Below are 17,462 nucleotides of genomic sequence, written 5' to 3'. Positions count from 1 at the left end.
TGCCAATAAACTCAGAATCAGGATCAGAGTCTAAATTGGCCCAATCCTGCAATCCTTATGCATGCTTTGAACCAATACTGAAATTAATAGAAGTGTTAGGTACACAAGGACTACAGAATCAGGCAAGCCTCATTTGAGGTAGGAATTATTCTAGCCACTTATCTATTCCTTCTTTCTCTCTCTACTCCCTTCCCCTCCTGCCCCCCAAACCCTGGACTAGTTTTAATTACAATAAGTGAAAAAGTGTCACCAATTTTAGCAACAATTCAAAAAAATAGTTTCCTTTATTGTCTAAGGACCTCTGTAGATGAATCTAGAGGGATGTGGCCCTTAGTACTGGCAGATGGTCTGGTTGAAGAAAACTAATACATTAGGGGTTAAGAAAAGTAAAGAAAGAGTGATTTGGAAAATCACTGGATTTCTTTCTTTTCATTTAAATTATAATACATATTCAGGAAGAGATCCAGGAGGTTTATTAAATATGGTTATCTAAAAATCCTTATGACAGAGTGGATTTTGGAATGTGTGTTGTTTGTTGGAACCTAACCCTACAATCCCAGCATTTGAAATAGAACAGATGTGTAAAATAACAGGAAAAAAATCCAGACCTGTTGTGACAAATTCTTATCCAGTCTTTTTGGAAAGATTTAAAATAACAATTTCTATTGCGTAGTCTGTGATCCTGTTGACGTCTGTGTTCAATTGCCCAGCACTCTTTCATCTACATAAAACGAGAGGTATTTTTTGTGGAAGGAAGCTTGGTCAGTGTATTTGATTGGTGAAATAACTTAAAATCTCATTTCTACAGTAGCATCCAGCTGCCCTGGAGCACAAGTTAATGAGATCACATGGAAACATATTGCAAACCAGGAAACATATTTTACACAAGACCAAAACAGTGGAAAAAATGTTAAATACACAGCATATGGACGCTCAGTTTTGTACATTTCACCTTTTTTGTTTGTATTAGCACATAGGAATGTTGTATGGATTCTGGTTGTATATAATAAAACGTGAAGAGAGGCTCTTTGTAACTGAAAGATTTTTTTTGTCAAATTGTCATATTATTTCCCTTGAAATTTTGAACAAAAAGAAGCCTGCCTCTTTCAATGAATTTAGACTAGTTTATATCTTTGGAGGGAGAACACAAAAGCCTTTTTAAATATGTAAGAAGGCCCTAAGGGATTTCTCTGGTGCTATACAAACCAAGGGCCCAATCCTGGAAGGTACTGAGCATTCACTACCCAGCAACTTCATTGGAACGGAGAGTGCTTAGCCTCTCCCAGCAATTGATCGGCACTGTACAGGATCGAACTGCTAAAGAGAACTCAGACAGATGCTTGAGATCACTCTACCTAGAAAGGAGAAGGAGGAGGACTGGGTTTGAGGCTGAAGAGGCACAGTACTGTTTGTTGTGATATAAGGTGCCACAATTGGCTTAGTTGGCTTTTGAAGATAGCCACTGATAGGAAGATGCTGCATTAAACAAACTGTGAAGTGTGGAGAGAAGAGGGTGGTGGGGATAGGGGTTTTCCCTACCTATCCACCTTTTCTCTTCGCTTTTAAAAACACAGTTTAGCTTGTTGTGCCTGCAACTTCACTGACTTTTATGATCAGAATTAGAGGTCTTAGACTAGCATTTGAACTGTTTGAAAACCAAACTTATCTCCTACAGCATTATCCCAAGGAGCATCACCCTCTGTGTTCATTCTTTTTCTAGGAAGACTTAAGAATGAAACACAGTACATGAGGACAGGACATGGTTATTGCTCTTTAAAATTCTGAATATTATTTGGCTTTTCTTTGCTGACAATACAGTGTTACTGTGTGATAAATAAATGGGACAGGATCGATTGTGTGTTACTAGTTGCAATGGAGATTTTTTTTTAAATAATTGAAAGAACAAAGCTTGTCAGAAAAAAGCTTTGTCCTTCCACGCAAAGGAAGGCATATGTAGCTTTCAGATGAAGGGAGCATAGTGTATAAAGGTATTGTCCTGCGTAAAATAACCAAGTCATGTTGTGTTTTTATGCCCTGAATAAAAAGCCAACATGGAAAGAGCCCTGGAAGAGCCCCATTAGCAGGCACACCTGTGGGACATGCCATTATTTTATGAGGGGAAAAAATGAAATGTTGAACTAATTAAGTAAATCCAATGGCGTAGCAGCACCATGTTGTCCTACTGACTGACAGAGCCATGGTTCTGAATGTACCTGTATTCCTTCTCTCTAGACTGCCAGGAATGGGGTTCAAGTCTCCTGGAAAAGAATATTGTCTTGCCAATTTGACCCCAAGATGGGTGACTCTTAGAACTGCATTTTTTACCACTCAGTGTTTTCATACACCAAAGATGTAGTATTATGAAATGGCAAAATAGAGCACTTAACCATTTACAAGTGGAAGTGTGGGAGGAACTGTGTTTGGAAAAGGACAGCTGAACAGGAAAAGGAGAAAAAGTACATATAAAAATGTTATTAGAATTTCTTCATAGATTCAGGAAACCTTACCTCATGTATGATGTAGGACACAGAGACTTTGGTTTGGCCCATTGGTATGGATGCTGTGGCACAGAAAGGTACTGATCACAGAAGTTTCCTTTCCTGATGTGCTGAAACCCGGAAAACTCTTCTGGTGATAAATCAGCAGTTGGTGATATGGTCCCGTGATCCTCACCACTTGGTTCAGTCTTGAGAATCATGGATGGGGTATGATCTATTGCAGTCTTCCTAGATTTAATAGGAATCCCATCATTCATATCTATTGTGCTGTCAGTGGTAAGGGCATTGATAGCTGCAACTATAGCAGAACTGGTATACTGGTTAGTGTTCCCAAGCCATGTATCATCAGTTACACTAACCCGAGGAGAACTCTGAGGAGAAGGTGTCGGAGAGTGGTGTGGTGAGTAAGAGGTCTGCCTACCATTCAGGCTGTATTTTCTTTTGTTACAGGGAGAAGATGGTCTTGAGTTGCGAGCACTTAGCCAGTTTTCCTCTGTAATGCTTGTTCTGGGAGATGTAGATGGAGAATGTCTTGGTGAATTAAGTAAAGTACAGGCTACCATACTGCGTTGATATCCTTCCTCAGTGTCAGTGGTCTTAGGAGACACACATGGGGACTGCCATGGAGATGTCTGGGGCGAAGTATAAGGATAAGAATAATTGGATTCATAGGAAGAAGCTTCAGAATTGCAACTTCTGGAAGACAAGCTACTTGCTGGACTCAAGCAAGAGGGGTCTCTGTAAGCCTCAATGTTTGGTAAATTCAAAGTGGCAGTCGAAGGTGATCGCTTGGCATTTGGGATGGCTTCCTCAACCTCAGCATCATGGAAAAACTGGTTGTTATTATGATGCATTCCCGGATAAGAAGTTATCTCAATTCTGGGGCTTTCTAATGCTGGAGCTCCATTAGGTCTGACATTTGGAGACAGATAATATCCAGAGGCCCCACTATCAATGTGTCCTCCATATCCAGAAGGATGATTTGTTGATGGGACAATTGAAATGACAGGATTGGATGTCTGAAGGCCATGACATGGAGCTGACAATGAGGAATGTGCCACATTTAGAGGCAAACCGGCATTTATATTTGAAGATGCATAATTATAGTGTTCTGAAAAAAATAAAATAAAAATGAATGACATGAGGTGTGTTGCACATATATACTAACCTACTAGCCTACTGAGTCTTAGTGGAGCATGATGCGATTATCACATGAAAACACTGGCATTCCTGAGCAATCTATAACACAGACATGCAAAGTAGTTCAAATGCTGGAGGTTGGTACTTTTGAAAATGTTGGTATTTTGGTGGCACAACAAGGCAAATCATCTCTGAGGAAACTGAGTTTCTGTATCTCCAAGGCACTCTTCTGAATAGTCTTAGATACAAACCTTAAAAGCCGAATTCTGCCTTCAAACTACAGAGCTGAAAGACTGCAGTGGTACTGCAGACAGAAACTTGCACTTCATGTAAGTGAGCCATGGTCCCCAAAGAGAAAAATAATAGTTTAAAAAAACCAGGGTGGAGAGAATATAATATGAACAACATGATCAAATACATTGCACTGAAATCACATACAACTGGAAGTTCCACTATGGTACGTTTCCAACTCGTTCCAGTTAACAACTGGATTTTGGAACAGAACAAGTCTATTGGCCTACTCTGGTTTCTGGGACAAGCCAGCAGAGACCAGGTAAAGGATTCACATGGTGATGAAATACACTGGAATTCCATTAATAAATAATATCCAATAATCCTCTTATTGTTTAAGCACTGACTGCGTTCTCTCTCTTTACCTGTATTTTATCAATTTTATAACATTCATTACAACGCACATTATTAAATGCTGGCACAGTTAACCAGTTGGTGCAGAAATCTAGGAGAGTCAGAGATCACCAAACAATTCAATTTGAATCAGCTCCATTTGGCTTACTGAATGACCATTAGTGAGTCACATGAACTTCATGTGCCTTAGGTCTCAATTTTTAAAGGTATTTAGGCATTGCAGCGCTCAGTGTTACAACACCTAACTGATTTAGGAGCTAAATGTAATTTACAAGAGGAATTTAGAGATTTACTACCCAAGACCCCATTGATTAGGCTATCCCAAATGCTTAAATCCCTTTTGCAAATGACATTTAGACTCCTAAATCAGTTAGATGTTGTAATGCTGAGCGCCGCAATGCCTAAATACCTTTCAAAATTGGGGCCTAAGGCACATAATTCTAAATGCCTTTAAAAATCACGGACCTCTGTCTATTGGACTATAAAGGGCTACACTGTACTTGCTCTCACATGGTGCACTTTGGTTTGGGACTTGGAGGGAAGAAATGAGGTAAGGTTGCACACAGCCTCCCTCTCACCCACAATATCTCTGTGGAGGAACTAGAGATACCTGCCATACTGCTCCATGCTAGTGCCCTTGTGGGGCTCCAGCCTTAGCCTTCCCCTTCACACAAGACAGCAGAGCTAGCTGGCCACCAAAGGCAATGCATTCTCCACCCTATTAAGAGGCGATGCCATGGGCACAACTCGCCAGTGTCTTTCCGAGCTCCTTTTGGAGTTGAGGCAGCTCTGGATCACCCCTCCTGCAGGCCAGTACCCTTACACACTATCTGGCCCCATACTGGGAAAAGAAAAGCTTCCCCATACTGGGAAAAGAAAAGCCACTATCTGGCCCCATACTGGGAAAAGCCTTCCTAAAATAGCCCCTGCATTTTGAGTTCAGATGATCCTTTGCTTTCAGTTTAATTCCCTGAATTAAAACTATAACTCGCTCTAATGTTCACCAACCTTTTAAGGATTTTATTACGGAAGAGATACCTTCTTCATTCCTGAATGATAGTAATAAAGTAGTAAGGCTTCCCTACAATAGGAGCCCTTTCACACACAGTATTTGTTTCCTTCCCTCTCCAGAGGCAAACACCCCAGGCAGTGATCATGCCTTACCTTGCATGCTGAGATCCAGAAAAGCTTTGTTAATTTCCACAGCTGTTATTCCCAACATGACCCAATCCTCAACAGCACTGAATATGCAAATGAGCTTCTGAGCTTGTTGCACCAGTGCAGGAGCTTACTCCATTCCTTCTCTTTATCAACCCTACTCAATTTGATGCCATTATCCAGCTACACAGTGTTCAGATTTCTTAATGTCAATGATTCAAAGAAAGACTATATTTATATAAAATACATACATTTTAGTTATTTGATAGTAACTCTGAGATGTTTATACTGATTTATATCCTGTCAGGCACCATTAATGTGTTCAACACCTATTTGAATCACTTTCTACTTAGCCTTAGGAAACTGGCTATTTACCAAGAGAGGTTCATTACATTACACTAGAACATGTTACAGATGAAACAGGACAATTCAGAATATATTCTAGTTTGACACTTTAACCAAACACTGTGAAGGGAGGAGATATCTTAAGAAAAATACTATTAAAAAGAACCCACAAAAAACTGGCCAGTGTCACCATTCACATGGGTATTTAATTTTGTCGTCCTCTTCTTTCTTCCTAGCAGCATGCAACTGATAAGGCTCAAATATTTCCTCAGTATTATTAATAAATCTAGTTAACCTGCATTATTTAAAATAATCCTTATTTCATGCCTAAGAATAGGATATTTCATACTACACCAACCTATAATCTGAATGATAGGGAGTGATTTGTAAATAGATTTGGATCTAATGAAAGGCAGCATGGTCCAGTGCTGGCAGGCAATGAACTGAGACTCAGGACACCTATGTTCTAGTCCCAGTTCTGCCACTGACCTGCTGTGCAACCTTGGGCAAATCAACTTTGCCATTCTGTGCCTCTGTTTCCCCTCCCATCTTTATCTGTCTTATCTATTTAGAGTGTAAGTTCTTTGGGAAGGGACCATCTCTGACTCTGCATTTGTACAGCACCTAGCAAAATGAGGCCTTGATCTCAATTGTGGCCCCTAGGCAGTACTATATTATATTATTAATAAATAAATGATATCCATAGAATAATTTTCTTCTGTGGTCAGAAAACATACTCATCAATTAGTTGAAAGACTCCTCCCATAATGCAACAAAAGGGCATATATAATAATACCACCACCTAGCTAGTAAGTCTTGGTGAAATGCATCGGCAAGGAGACTTTTGAGAAACATACCTTTTAAGCACCACAAGTTAATTGTCACATGTCCATCATGTAGAACCCAAGCAGAATTTTTTAAGGATTTAATTGTCACCATTTTGTTAAGGTAAAGTAGCAAAATGGTGGCATCTTAATAAGACATATTAATTATTATGATCACCATAGGGAACTTCATGCCAATATAATTAATGACTTGTCTTGGATTCCATAATAAACCTGATTTATAGAAATCTGGCCATCAGAATTCCCTGGGAGGTGAAGCTTGGTGCAGAAAGCTCTAATAGTCACAAACAACTTAGGTATTTTGAAAAGAAAAATTTGAAACAACAAAGAAAATCAAGGCATTATGTTTCTGAGTGGCTATTGAGCATGTGTAGTGCACTTCCAACAGAAAATTCATCTGGACTTTTGACATGTGGAGTGAATTCACATGATGGATAGCGACAGCTTTGATGGTGCCATTTTGGAAATAAGCTCAGCAGTCTGCACCCAATGCGATGACATGTAGAGAACGCTCAACTCCCACTGACTTACATGGAAATTGTGGCACTGCACAATATTGGGCCTCGCATTGTGTTAGCACACACTAGTATAACAAAGATTGGAACTGGACCTCTTGTTTTGTGACAGCTCCTAAACACACTACTTTTCACTTTATGGTGACTTGGAACTATCCTTCTCTCCTCCCCCAATTAAATTATAACATGAAAGTTTCAGTCCTTCTACAGCCTTAGGGCCTGATCTTGTAAAGTGCTGTTTGCCTTTGGAAAAGTGTTGAGCACACAGAGGGGTTTTTGTTGTTTTTTGTTTGTTTTGTTTTTGTTTTAAGGGTGACAAACACTGGCACATCACGTGGACTTCAAGCGGGAGCTAAGGTTGTTCAAACACCTTTTAACAGACTTGACAGAGTTTAAGGCCAGAAGGGACCATTTGCTCATTTTGCATAGCACAGGCCATCAAATTTCCCTCTAGTACTCCTATATTAAGCCCAGTGACTTTAGTTAGACTAAAGCATTTTAGTCCTCAGGAGTCCGCAGGCACAAAACAGGAGAGTCATCAATGCCCGAGTCTTCTGCACTGGCAGGGAATTGATCAGGTTGGATATGCCCTGACAAGCCCTAGCAAATGGTCCATTCCCTCTCTCATTTTGATGGTAAGCTCCTATAGACAGCAGCCCTCTATGTTTCTACAGTCGCTAGCATACTGTCTGAATTTAATCCACAAAGAGAAAGGAGCTTGCCCCCGCCCCGTCCCGGTCCATGCCTTTCTGATCTGGGAGAAAATTCCTTCCCAACTGCAAATTTGGTGATCAGTTAGACCCTGAGCATGAGAGCAAGAGACACTGGCCAGGCATCTAAGAAAGATGATTTTTGATGATCACACTATTTCTATTGAGTGGCTTAAGTCCATATTTTCAAGGTGCTTAAGGGAATTCAATGGGATTTGGGCACCTGACTCCCTGGGGTCCCTTTGAAAATCTCAGCCTGAGGTGCCTAACTTCCGGCATCCACATTTGCAAGACATTGTGACGTTATTAATTAATGCATTTAGACACCGTGCACATGCCAGAGAAGAGGGCAATAGATGGTCACTATGTAGCTAATACAAACACAGCACATTAAACCTGCACATTGAAGAGCTGCAACACTATACTTGGAGTGTTGCTTTGACTGAACGTCAAAACTTTGGAATGTAGCTCTAGTGATGCTCAGGGAGGTGGAGGACGGGTGTCTCCAAGATTCCACTATAGGGTCCAGTTGTGCGTGACTGGGAGCAACTCCAGCACTGAAAAAGTGGCAAGTGACATCTCCTTGGGATGCAGTAACAACACTCTTCTCTCCACATGCCAATTTCAGTGCCAAACAATAGGTTTCACCCCAAGGATGAAAAAAATGCCATTGGACTCTCACATTGTGTCTCATGGTGACGGAAGTGTACCTTCTAACTCAACACCAACTAAAGATCAAACACACCTGGCCCCTGAGTTGGAGGAAAAGATTTGAAATCCAAACTCAGCTCTGGATTTCACCATTGGCTCTTCTTTTTAACAGGTCGGAACCAAAACCCCAGATGCAAACATCCCCAAACTCTATGATATTTAAAATTCAGATGTGGATCTTAGTATTACAGGCTTCTCTCTCATTTCCTAGAATCATAGAATATCAGGGTTGGAAGGGACCTCAGGAGGTCATCTAGTCCAACCCCCTGCTCAAAGCAGGACCAATCCCCAATTTTTGCCCCAGCTCCCTAAATGGCCCCCTCAAGGATTGAACTCACAACCCTGGGTTTAGCAGGCCAATGCTCAAACCACTGAGCTATCCCTCCCCCCAGGGAGCACCATTTGGATGGTAAACTCCTATAGACAACCATCTTCTGGGTTTGTACAGAGGATTGTCCAGTAGATTGCACACTCAATAAATAACATTTTTCTTTCTGGGCTGAGTACCCCTCAAAAGTCGAATGTTTTCCCCATCCCCACCCCAGCTCCCAAACCAAGAAATGCAAAAGGGGTCCCTTCCCTGCAAACATTATAGCCTGTATCTACCCCCCTCCTCCTCCCATCACCGCTGAGGATCCAGGGGGCAACAGGATCTGGCAAAAGCAACACTGGGGTGCCTCCACCTCCTGCTGTCAGGAGCAGTCCCTGTTCTTGGGCCAAAGAGCGAGAACCCTACAAAGCCCCTTCCGCTTCCGCCCGGCTCCCCAAGCGCGCCACTACTTCTCCTTTTCCTTCCCAGCGGGCAGCCCCGCGTTGTGATCACTCCTACGTGCCCCCACATGGCATCTCAGCGCCACGCCACCTGCAGCGTGCAGCACGCCGCCGGGAGCTCTGCCGCTCGGGGAGCCCTGAGCCCGGCCAAGGGCTGCGGCTGCTGCCTGCTCTGTACCCACCTTTGCCACCGGTGCAATCATCGCCCTGGTTAAACTCGAAAAGGAAATCAAAATCAAACTCCTGTTCTTCCTCCAGGCCAGTCATGTCTCAGGAGACGGCCGCGGCGCCGACCCCACCAGCTGGGAGACAAGGAGCAGCTTTTCTCAGGCTCTGCCCGTTGTGTCTCGGGCTGGGGCACCGGGGGCTGGGCGGGAGCCGATGGGCCGCGGCTCCTGCTCCCGCCCGGCTGCGGGAGAGCTGCCGCCGGGGCTGTGAGCAGTGGGAGAAGCAGGCTCTGGTCTCCCCTGTAACTTCTGTGTAATTCAATCGGCCGGAGCGGCTCGCCGCAGGTACAGGCAGCCGGCTGCTGCGGGCGGCTTCTGGGCTGTAATGTGACCCTCCCCACGGCCTGTCGCTGATCCTCCCTCTCTCGTTGTTGATGTTTCCGGGTGTATATAAACAATCGGGTTGCTCTGCCTGCCTCTCTCTAGTTCCTTGTTTTAAAATAACCCCTCGGCGCGAGTGAAGGAGGAGAGGGCTCTGTGTGTGTCCCCCCGGCCCCACCCCGAGAGGCGGCTTAGACAGGTGGGCTGCTTAGACAGGAGGGTCAAGCTGAGCGGTGGCCCTCGCTAAACGCCCGATCGCCCGGGGGCAGTTCCGCTGCCCGTGCAGATGTCTCTTTTCTGTCCCCCCCCTCCTTTTTTTTTTTTTTTTTTTTTTTTGCTAACGGGAGCAGTAAAACTGAAACCCCCGCTCCCTCCCCTCCCGCTCCTACGGACACGTGTCTGCGCGCTTCTGACAGCACCCAGTGCTTTGCTCCGCCGCTTGTGGTTACTAATGCAGTCAGGATGCACTCACTCTCTCTCTCTCTCTCTCTCATTCTCTCCCCCCCCCCCCCCATTTTTGCAACGTTCCTGAACTTCCTTAAAAAAATAAATAATCTGGGCCTCAATAAAGCACGAACAAAGCGAAAAGGCTGCAGAGGCTCACAAGCCACCGCTGCAAGCTGGAGGGTAGCTATACTGCGGGATGGGGGAACCGCCGTGGAGTAGCCACCAGGGAACCTGGGAAATGAAGGGGTTTCTCTGCCTCTCCACCACATTGGCAGACACATTTTAATTGCCACCGGTTTCAAGTTCCCCGGACCGCACTGATTACAAAACGGAGAGGGCGGGGGAGGAGGGGGCTGAGTTCTCTCTTCTGGGCCAACTGACAAACCTTAATAATGGGCCCTCATGATGAGGAGGAGTTCAGCTTGCCCGTCTGTGCAAAGCTATGCTACATGCTATTGTTTTCTGGTCACCGAAGTGGCTCGAGGTGGTGTTTTTGTTTTTGTTGGGTTGTTTTGTTTTGTTTTTTGGTGGGTTTTTTGTTTTGTTTTGTGGGTTTTTTTGGTGGTTTTTGTTTTGTTTTGTTTTGTTTTTGGCTAGCCGTAATATTTTGCATTTAGTTGCAGCACCCACTAGTGCCAGCTGCCATAAAAACACATTACAACGGGACGTTTAATATTATCAATTGTATTGTACACGTACGGTGGAGGAAAGGGGAAATTTCCTGGGTCAAGTCTTCAACTTCATACTGAGGGGAATTGGCAAATTGTTTAATGAAAACCTAAAAGCGAAGCACAGTGCTTCCCCCCACTCCATCCCACCCCACCCCCAGAATTAGCGGTTCACATAAAAGTCATTATTTCCCTCCCTTTAAAGCTGACAAGAAAGTTGCAGTGCTCTTTGAATGGTGTCTTCTGTATTTTGCCCTGTTTTGTTTTAAAAGTTACACTTTACAAGAATGTTGTCTTCTCTATTTGGGACTATATTTATTTCCCATTCTTCGAGCCAGTTTTAAAGGCTACAACATGCAAATGACCTCACCACCTCAGGAGCCAGGACTGAGATGAAACTGTTGAGCTCCCAGAATTTTTAAGGCTAGATTTCAAAGGAATATTTTTTAAAGCAGTTATGGAAACGGCATTCCCTTATAAACTCAGGGAATACCATTTTCCAGGCTAATGGCTGAAAACTCCATTACAAAGTGCCAAGCAAATACAATTAATTATTATGATTATTGCATCAGAATTCATTCTGTTTTTTTCTTTCCGTCACAAAACGTTGTGCTGGACTTACAAATGGTCTCTTATGAGCTACACAGTGCTGGCCAGCATCTGCCCTCAGGCAATTTACTAAACTGACGTTGAACTTATGGTGGTCTCTGACTTATTGTATGATGGTTACAGATAGTGTTGCTAACAACTGAAATTTCCCCCGTCTTCAACTACAGCTCCAGAATTGGGATAGGCTGAGTGGGGACTGGTTTTGGAGCGAAGTGGGCTGTTGTGGCCGTGAATCGCACAGCGGGGCAGTCGATTGGCAGGACAGACGGCTAATACATTGCGTAATGCTTGTGTACCAAGCTCCTTTGCCTTTGCAGGGTTTCCATTATTTCTTTGCTCCCAACTGTTTGTTCTAAGCTGCAAGGCTGAATCACCAGAGAACGTACAAGGCATTGGCATCAACTTAAAACAACCCTCTGGAACAGCAGGATCACTAAGGTGGCTGGTTTAAAGGCTTTCAGGGGGCAGAAGAAAATGGTGGGAGAACAGAATGCCTTCTCCACTGGTCATAAATGTACTCTCTTTCTTTGTCCTCCACAGCCAGCATCATATTCCGGCATCTCAGACCGTGGTCTGATTTTCAAGGAGGCCAAAGAGCCAGGGCTGCTGTTGACTTCAGTGGGACTGCTCAGCACGACTGAAAATCAGGCCACGTATTGCTTACCTAAATATGGATTTGGTGCCTAACTTTAGGCAGCTCGGGTTGAAAAGGCTGAGCTTTGTGGCCGTGGGTTTTCTAGGCGTTGCTACGTTTCGCTGAAAGCGGTAACCTATGCAGAACTTCTCCTTGAGCCTACATAGTGCGAGTTTCATTTTCTTTTTACCCAGCTACACTTCGCTTTAGTTTGCCCTGGTTTAGAAATATTTCTCAAGCACATGTTTGCATTTTGTAGCCTTTGGGTTCTGAATTATAGCTAAAAGCGCAGGTAAACCAGAAGTGCGCTTCCTGACCCAAAAAAACTAACAAACCCCCAAAAGTGTTCATAGTCACTCATTAGGGTTATTACCACTGATCCAAGGGAAGACAAATCTATAAAGTCAACATCCATTCCTACAAATGATTAGTTTTCCATCACTTCAGACCGGCTCGCCTTCCCTTAACATCTGAAATAGTAATAACAAACTATTTGTGATTAGCAGGACATATTTGCTCTCCATCTGAGTCCCTGCCAATGATACACGAGGACGGGGAGGAGGAAGGGAGACTCATTACAAAATATCTGCTACATTTATTATTGAATCGTTTTCATTTTTGTTTCTACACCCTGGTACCTTCGATATTGATCGATGGTTCGGAACGATTCACAGACAGTTTGATTTGCCAGTCCAACGAATATTAGTGTCGCCGGTGAAATGTTGAGATTGGCACATCGCCTCTGAAGAACTGTATAGGAATACAGAACTGAAGTGATGGAATGCGTTAAGACTGAGTGAATGTGTCCTGTCTGTTAACAACCTGGATTAAAACAATGCCATTAACCTAGGGAGACCCTCACTACTTAAGGGAAAACCTGTTCTATTTCTATAAAGAAAAACTCTCTGAATGGTTGCAAGGTTACATCGACACTCCTTCCCCCCTCCCCTCCCCCCCCAAGTCTTTGAAGCAGATCCTCAGCTGGTGCAAATTGTCGTAACTCCATTGGCTTCAATGGAGCGATAACAATTAATACTAGCTGAGGCTCTCGCCCCAGTTGTGTTCACCACAGTCTGAAAGACAGTTTCAGCTTTAAATAACAGTAATGTTTGATTCGTTTTAACGCACAGCACTCCATACTTTGGTAGATTCCAAAGCATCATTGTACTGATCCATAAGGCTTTATACAGTAACTTTCCTCCCCACGAAGAGTGATGCGATAGTTTCTTCACAGTTAAAAATTAAAATAATATATCTGATTGTTGCCACTTGGCAGTGGTAAACCTTAATTTGCAGAGAGTCAATCTTTACTTGTAGAGTCCCCCTATGTATTTACTGCATTAGATCATTCTTTCTGTTGGCCTAATTTCTTAGCACCTTGAAAAATATATCAACAGTAAAGTGAATTATTGCAGATAGCTTGTGACATTTTAGCACAGGAATCAAAAAAGTTATTTAATTATGCAGGAAATCATAGAAATAAAGAGGAATCTCTCTTTTTTAGCCTCCCCCCATTTATGTTTTTGCTTGTTTGTCTTCTGGATTATTTTTTGAAGTTGGAACATTAACTGTCTTTGAAGTTAAACATTTTGGAAGTCCTCTGCATGCAGCATTTGAAAGTTCAAGAAGGCAAAAGTCACGAAATCTCTACAAACATGGACAGTAACTTACTAATATTGCAATACGTAACTCATCTAAAGAGGAGTTTGAATGATTTCAATATCAGAGCCCAATAATTCAGCAGCATTTGTAGTTATTGTACGGGAAGGATTCTTTCAACTGAAATCTAGTGAAACCAGCTGTGCAGAAAAGATAGACACTGAAAAGGAGTCTAGCATGCCTGTGCAAACTCAGAAAATAAGCAGCATACTTCAGAGCTGCTGGAATAAACACTATTGACTATTTTCACTATGACAGGTTTCAGAGTAGCAGCCGTGTTAGTCTGTATTCGCAAAAAGAAAAGGAGTACTTGTGGCACCTTAAAGACTAACCAATTTATTTGAGCATGAGCTTTCGTGAGCTACAGCTCACTTCATCGGATGCAACACGAAAGCTTATGCTTAAAAGTACTCCTTTCATTTTCACTATCAACTTTTTAATCGCCTTGTCCTTTTAAGATGTTTGACTTTAATTATACTGAAGAGCGGTATATCAAACGCCCTCCCACATTTTGAAGATTGAAGGCTTGAGTCTAAACTGAAGAATATACTGATTCCAAAACAGAAAGCTGAAAACTACATGACACCAGCCAAGAGATGAAAGTGACTTATCTGTGCTACAGTCTGTCATTCATAACAAAAAGAATGGTGATTCCACCAAAAGGCTTTGATTGTAATACTATTTTGTAAAACAATAGTTTTATTATTGTAGAGAGTGCCACGGGTTCCCGATGCCTTAGGGGAGAAAATGTCGTGGGACTAGAACTCCCATTTAAGTCACTGGATCAGGCCTTTGGTTAAAAAAAAAAAAACAACAACTAGTGGCCAGAGGTTACCTTATTTGCAATCCTAAATATGGGCTAACAGTAAAATGTTTCAAAAGACCTGCACCCAAGATCTTTCCCAGTTAACTTGGCTAGCGTATTTTCCAATTTAGAACACTTTAGGACTATGGGCACCTAGACAGCATTCAAAAAAGGAAATGAGTTGTCAGAAGTAGCACAATGTATAATATAATTGCATGTTATGAATTAGGGTTCAGTAGGTGTGAGAAAATGTTCCCCCTGGTGCACATGAAAGAATAAAGTAGTAGAAACTTTGGCGCTTTTGTTTATTTGTTTTGATACCCTGGAGGAGGGATCATCGTTATTAGGTTTCAGACTACGCTGAGACTTTTTGTTTATACAGGGTTTCTAATTTGTCGAAAGGTTACACACGGTTTTAGTTATAGGGTGTAGTCTAGCAGAAGACCATATAGCGCTTCATCATAATACAATCGTTTCCAATGTGCTATTTGCAGGTCAGAATTTAGTGGCTAAAAATGATCCAATAAGCTAACTTCGCTCCGCGCTCTACAACTCCGTGAAGCATTAACGCGCCGCACACACTCAGCCATACTTTAACTCCACAGTACCCTGGGATGCCTTGAGCTGACGAGAGAACTGTTCCCCCCCGAGCCTGCATTAATCAAACTACAAAATAAATAAATAAAATGGCTCCGTTCGGTTTAAATCTAAACAGACCCTGCATGTGATTCTGACAGATCCGCCAAAAAAGCACTCCATTGTATCTGCTTGTGCTGCCTGCCGCTCAAGGATCCAGAAGGCAAGGCCAAGTTCAGGCAGCGCAAGAGGAAAAGGAGACACCTATTGGCAAAAAGTCGCATTCAAACCTCAAGGCTGCCTTGGGGAAACACCAGGGGGACACCGCTTCCCAATCACTGCAGCCAGCGCCAGCAGCGGCCGGTCCTCTTCCTCCGCGACACGAGCTGCCCCGGGCACGGTCCCGGCCACACTCTTCCACCCTCCTCCCCAAAATGCAAATCCCAAGCAGGAGCAAACAACGGGGCATGCACAAACCCTTCTGACAACCCCAGGTCTTTACCTTCCTCTGCTGATTTCATGCTGCCGCTGCTGCCGAAGGGGCAGGAAGAGCGCTGCAAAGCCACCAAAGTTTCTCTCCCTCTAGCTGGATCCGGAGGTCCGGCTAGAAAGTGCTTGGAAGTGGGAAGGCCAGGGCTTGGCATCCACTCGGCAAGGAGGGGGTGACGCTGGGGTGGGGAGGGGGGGAATCCCTCTCTCTGCCTCTGGCTTCTTTCGCCCCGCTTCCCGCGCTCTCTGGCTAGCTTGGAAACCGGGGTGCGGTGTGTGTCACCCCCCCCTCCCCTCCCCCAGTGGAAGCCTAAAGGGAAACGTTAGATGGCAGCAGCTGTCCCCGGGGCAATGTCACTGAGCGGAGAGGGCGAGCGAGTGGGCATAGCCCAGGCACTCGCGCTGCGGCGAGCCCTGCTAGGCAGCCCCCGGGAAGTTCGCCTCTCTCCCTCCCTCCAGTCTCCCGGGGTCTTATGCAGGGGGGTGTATTTTGATCAGTGAGCATGAAGAATCTGTAAGTCTCTCTCTGACGCAGGGCTGCGAGGAGACGGCTGCCTTTTTAAAGCTGGAAAACACCCCCCACCCCCCGCCACCGCCCCCCCGGCCTTCCCGTCCCAGCCCCTCTCCCCGCCCAGCGTCCCGTGATGTCACGGGGCCTGCCAGCTCCTCTCAGCTGCACGAGCGGGGAGCCAGCAGGAGGCTTCAAGCTTCAGTGCCAGGGAGAAAAGTCCAAGCGGAGCCCCCTCGCTCTCCTGCCTCTGATTCTGCTGAAGATGCAGCTCCTGCTGCAGAAAGACCTAGTTTAATCGGAGCATACACAGAGAGAGAGAGAGAGAGAAACTGGCACCCCCCGCCCCAAAACTTATTAGATTTCTAAAAGTTTGAGAGTGTCTGTTTCAAATGTGTAAGCAGCACATTTAGTTCATGAAATAAATGAGGGAGGGAGGGGGGGGGGAAAGCCCTGTATGCTGAAATCATTATGTAAAAAATCGCAGGCTTCCCTCGCTGTGGAAATTTGGAAAAGAGCATCCACTGGCAGGCAAGAGAAAGGAAAATCCCATTCTGCTAAATTACTTACAGACTCGACGGAGTTGATTTCAGCCACTCAGATTTATTATTAGTTTATTTATTTATTATTCTGTAACTATCAGAGCAACACAGCCTTGTTACATCGCTTAGGAGCAGGGCTAAAGAGACCGGCAGAGGGGTCCACCCGCAGCCCGCAAATAGCATCTCACGGGACCTGTCCTCAGTTCAAACAGGACAGTGTCAAAGCTTGCAGTAACTGGGAGCGTCAGCTTTTAAAAGAGTGCGCGCCTCTGGTGGGGGGGGGGAGAGGGCGGAATACTAGTTAAATCGTCTCTTAATTCAATCCATTTTCCCCTTTCAGCTCCTACCCTCTCCCTCTGCCCTCACAGCTGGCAAAAAGGGCCATACTTTCTTGTTGGAGTTGGACAGCAGCAAATGGAGAGTTAGGGTGGTTAAAATATCTGGTGTATGAAAAAAAATCATAAATCTGTTGCATGACACCCAGATGTGGTTTAAAATAAACCCAATATAAACGAAATCCTATCTGCTTCTGGGGAACAGGAGGCCATAGGAGATTCTTTGAGGCAAATTATTGCACTAAGTCATTATTGAAAATGTTCCACCTCAAACAATGAGCCCTGAGAAAAACGTTTCCCCCCC

At 44.0% G+C, this 17,462-nt stretch overlaps 1 protein-coding gene across 3 annotated transcripts in view; it reads right to left on the bottom strand.

Moving 5' to 3' along the window:
- The window catches only part of NFATC1 (nuclear factor of activated T cells 1), a 147,555-nt gene extending 131,238 nt beyond the window's left edge, over nt 1-16,317 (bottom strand). For 2 of the 3 annotated variants that reach the window (XM_073331805.2, XM_073331807.2), the window contains exons 1-2: nt 15,787-16,317; nt 2,508-3,609 (exon numbers count right to left, since the gene is read on the bottom strand). In XM_073331805.2, coding sequence (XP_073187906.1) covers nt 2,508-3,609; nt 15,787-15,928 — 1,244 coding nt within the window. In that variant the 5' untranslated portion in view covers nt 15,929-16,317. Of the gene's footprint in view, nt 1-2,507; nt 3,610-9,520; nt 9,884-15,786 lie in introns of those variants that run through there. The other variant, XM_073331806.2, reaches the window with a different exon arrangement.
- Between the last annotated feature and the right edge of the window lie 1,145 nt (nt 16,318-17,462).

This window comes from Lepidochelys kempii, chromosome 2 (assembly GCF_965140285.1).
Source record: "Lepidochelys kempii isolate rLepKem1 chromosome 2, rLepKem1.hap1, whole genome shotgun sequence".
NCBI lineage: Eukaryota > Metazoa > Chordata > Testudines > Cheloniidae > Lepidochelys > Lepidochelys kempii.
Note: the sequence above shows the minus strand (reverse complement) of the source record. Positions and strands in the feature narration are given on the sequence as shown.